We start from the raw sequence: 3,529 nt of genomic DNA, 5'->3' as shown, positions 1-3,529 counted from the left end.
ACCCATGTGTTGGTCACTCTTGTCCTCCTTATAAAATGATATCTCTGTCCCCCACCTCAATAGATTGAACCAAAATGAAGGTATTGATAGGGTCTTGCTAGGTATAAGAGCTACGCTCCTCGATAAAGAATACTTCCTCAAAATAAATTATGAAAAACATTAAAACACAGAGTAATATGACTGAAGGTATATGGAATGTGAAAATCAAATAGAATAACATAAATTTTCGTCTCCATTTTTCTCAAAGCAATAGTTGCAAACGTGTTGGGAATTAATGATCAGGTTTTGTTGAATTAGGGATCTCTCGTGTTTAATCTCCTTTTTTTACACAAATCAATAGTTGCAAGAGTATTGAGGAATATGTTTGATTCCAAGGGAAAATTAAAGGGGAAGGAAGTGAAATTAAACTTAAAAATGAAATATTTTGTAATCATTACCCGTATGATCCCATGTAATTTTATAAATTATTTGATTTTTTTTTATCATATGAGAAATTTTATATGCAATTTTTATTTTGCATTTTATAGCAAATGGTTTCGCATTTTAATAATCAAATATGGTATGATTTGGAATTAGTGATATAATTGCATGGGGTAATGATTACAAAATTTTCTTTTCAAGTTTGAAAATTTCTTTTCCCTTCCCTTTAGTTCTCCTTGCAATCAAAGAGAACCTTGGCAAACAATTGTTTTTCATATATTTTTATACATGAACATAGGGAAAATCTGGATGAGGGCAGTTTTGCATAATTATGCAATTAATTATCTACTAATTGGAATTAAAGGTATATCAATTACATCTAAAAGACAAAACATAGATAAAAACTTATTATGTTTTTTTTTTTCAATTATTATCAACAAAATCTCAAATACATAACATCTTCAAAAAAAAAAAAAAAAAAGGCCGAACCATGTGCATGAGGCTCTCATCTGTATAAGGGCTGGACAGTGAGAACTAAGCAACCTTACCCCAAGAATATCGGGAGGCTGTTTCTACCGCATGACCACTAAATCACAACATTTTTATCTTTCATAATACACAACATCTTATTTGACTATTTTTATTGTCAAAACATCTCATCTACGTTTACCAAAACAGAGAGGGCCACATTATGTATAGATTTGGCCATTTGGCAATTACTTAAAAATTTTATATATTTACCCCTAGATAATATGTAGTTCAGTACCTTAGAACCATATTAATATTCTTAGCTATATTCTTTGCATCAGTTGAGATTCCATCCAACCCTTTCCTTGCAAATCCCACATTATAGAGACCACATTGTCCTTTCCAATGATTTGGGAAACTCAATTTAGGCATTCCATGCTCATTAAAAAGGTCATCACCACCCTGCATGCATCATACACATTTAACACATAATTAATATTTTTAATTCTCGATATATTTTATAGTTTAGAACTTAATATAAAAACTAAGATAGGATTAATAAGTACCTTAAGCCAATCACGGGTGGTGCTTCTATAGCCTGTGGCAAAGACTATAGCATCAAACTCTTGTGAATCGTCATTAACAAATGTTACTTCATTCCCTTTTATAGTTGATATCGCAGGGAAAACCTAATATAATTGTTATCACATGATAAGAAAATTAATTAATTAACAAAATAGTGTGTTTCTTTTTTTTTTTTTTTTTTTTTATATACACATTTAAGGCATTAATAGCACTACTTACTTTGATCTCTCCCTTCTTAATCCTCTTCATAGCCCCAACATCTATAGTTGGAGTTCGACCGATCGTTGCCTTGCGATAAAATGGTCCCTGCTTTGGTCTTTTAATTGGATTCTTAGAAGATTTTCCATACTTTAACTTGCTAAGCGTCACCATTATAGAATCCACTATAGACAATGGAATGCGGGATTTCAATAGAACCATGCCTACTCGCACCATCTCTTTTGTGAAAACATGAACCTGTAAACATTAATAAACCCATTGAAACAAAATGAAAATTTTCAGTAAATTTTAAATAAAAGTATAAGAAAATAAAAAATTTTGGGCTATATAAAAAATGAAAATACAAACTAAATGCACAATATGAAAAGAAAATCTTTTTGTCACGAAACATGTTGACAAACACATTATAACCATGAATTTCATTCTATCATGTGGATGAGTGATGTAAATAATTCTACGGTTGAATATCTGATAAAGGGTGTAGAATAGTCACCAATCAAATTTCAGTCTCAAATTCAATCATTCATTCCCTTGTATATCCATGTCGCCTTCATAGTCTCATGAGCTTTTCTATAATCTTGAGTTTTTAATAATTTATTTTACAACATGGATAACTTTGACTAGACTGAAACTTTCCACGTATGAGAGACCATAAGGTCTTCTCTTCCAAAAAATTATTTCAATCGCATCTCAGTTGTCACATGCATGGTTTCAAAATATGTTATCGAGTTGGCCAACATCAATATTCGGTAAAAATGAGGAAAAAACCATCCGAAAAAGCCCATTATGTCGATATATATCAGTCAATCTCAAATATCACCAAGGTGGTGTGTTAAATTAGACCCTAAAATAAAGACCAAAAAAAATTTGCATGCATGCATGAGAGAGAGAGAGAGAGAGAGAGAGAGATGTTACCGGGCTACGAACAACAATAGAGGTCTTTGCTCCCCAGTTTGACAGATCATAAGCTATCTCCATGCCAGAGTTGCCAGACCCAACAACCAAAACCTCCTTATCACAATAATTCTTTCCATTCCTATATTCACTAGAGTGTAGAATATCACCTCCAAAGCTCTCCAACCCATTAACATTAGGAATAAAGCCTCCACTGTTCTCACCAGTTGCCACAACTAAAAACTTACCAACATATACCTCAAACTCACCGGAGACACTATTTTTGGCCGTGACTCGCCATTTTCCGGTGACTCCGTCGTACGTCGCCGACTCAACTGAACGACAATACATTGGGTTTATGTTAAAATGAGAAACATAATTATCCAAGTAGTTAATGAAACCTTTCTTTGAGACATAGGTTGGTGCCTTAGAAGGAAATGGCATATGAGGGAGTTGACAGAATTCCTTTGCTAAATGAAGCTTTAGACGATCATAAGAGTGTTTCTTCCATAAGGAGGCACAACAATCTTCCCTCTCAAGGACTATGTTGGGGATTGAAAGGACGTTTAGGCATGCAGAGACGGCTAATCCTGAAGGCCCTGCTCCTACTATTACAACCATTTCTTCCACTTCTCTCAAGCCTTCCATTTTATTGTTCTTAGAATGGAGGAGGGAGCCTGAGCTAAAGAGGGAGAGGAGGAGCAAGGCCTGCAACGGAGAATTAGGGAGTGAAAAATCCCCCTTGAGTTTAAGAAAAGGATCAAGGGGGGAGGAGTAAGAAGGGAGAGATGAAGAGGAAGGGAAGCGAGAGGGAATTTATAATATAAAAAAATTTCCACCTAAGAAAAGGATTAAGATGTAAAAAATGAAGGGAAAAAAAGAAGGGTAGAAAAAATTTGTTCTCTAACCACTGAGCAGATTTTTCGTTAGAAAAACTGTAAAA

At 33.9% G+C, this 3,529-nt stretch overlaps 1 protein-coding gene across 1 annotated transcript; it reads right to left on the bottom strand.

The window, feature by feature from the left end:
- Positions 1–1,179: 1,179 nt before the first annotated feature.
- LOC122063801 (probable indole-3-pyruvate monooxygenase YUCCA10) lies at positions 1,180–3,234 on the bottom strand. Its single transcript, XM_042627511.1, has 4 exons — positions 2,608–3,234; positions 1,693–1,929; positions 1,455–1,577; positions 1,180–1,350 (listed from the first exon to the last, which is right to left on the bottom strand). The coding sequence occupies exons 1-4, from the start codon at positions 3,232–3,234 to the stop codon at positions 1,180–1,182; spliced, it is 1,158 nt and encodes a 385-aa protein (XP_042483445.1).
- Positions 3,235–3,529: the final 295 nt, after the last annotated feature.

Source organism: Macadamia integrifolia, chromosome 2, assembly GCF_013358625.1.
Source record: "Macadamia integrifolia cultivar HAES 741 chromosome 2, SCU_Mint_v3, whole genome shotgun sequence".
NCBI lineage: Eukaryota > Viridiplantae > Streptophyta > Magnoliopsida > Proteales > Proteaceae > Macadamia > Macadamia integrifolia.
This window is presented reverse-complemented; position numbering and strand designations above follow the sequence as displayed.

What these genes read in the sequence shown, in the direction of transcription:
- LOC122063801 (XM_042627511.1), bottom strand. Translation starts at nt 3,234, where the DNA reads ATGGAAGGCTTGAGAGAAGTGGAAGAAATGGTTGTAATAGTAGGAGCA. An exon ending in CTATTGTTGTTCGTAGCCCG is followed by an intron (nt 1,930 to 2,607) that starts GTAACATCTCTC and finishes TAATGTTTACAG; the next exon opens with GTTCATGTTTTCACAAAAGA. An exon ending in CCACCCGTGATTGGCTTAAG is followed by an intron (nt 1,351 to 1,454) that starts GTACTTATTAAT and finishes TGATGCATGCAG; the next exon opens with GGTGGTGATGACCTTTTTAA.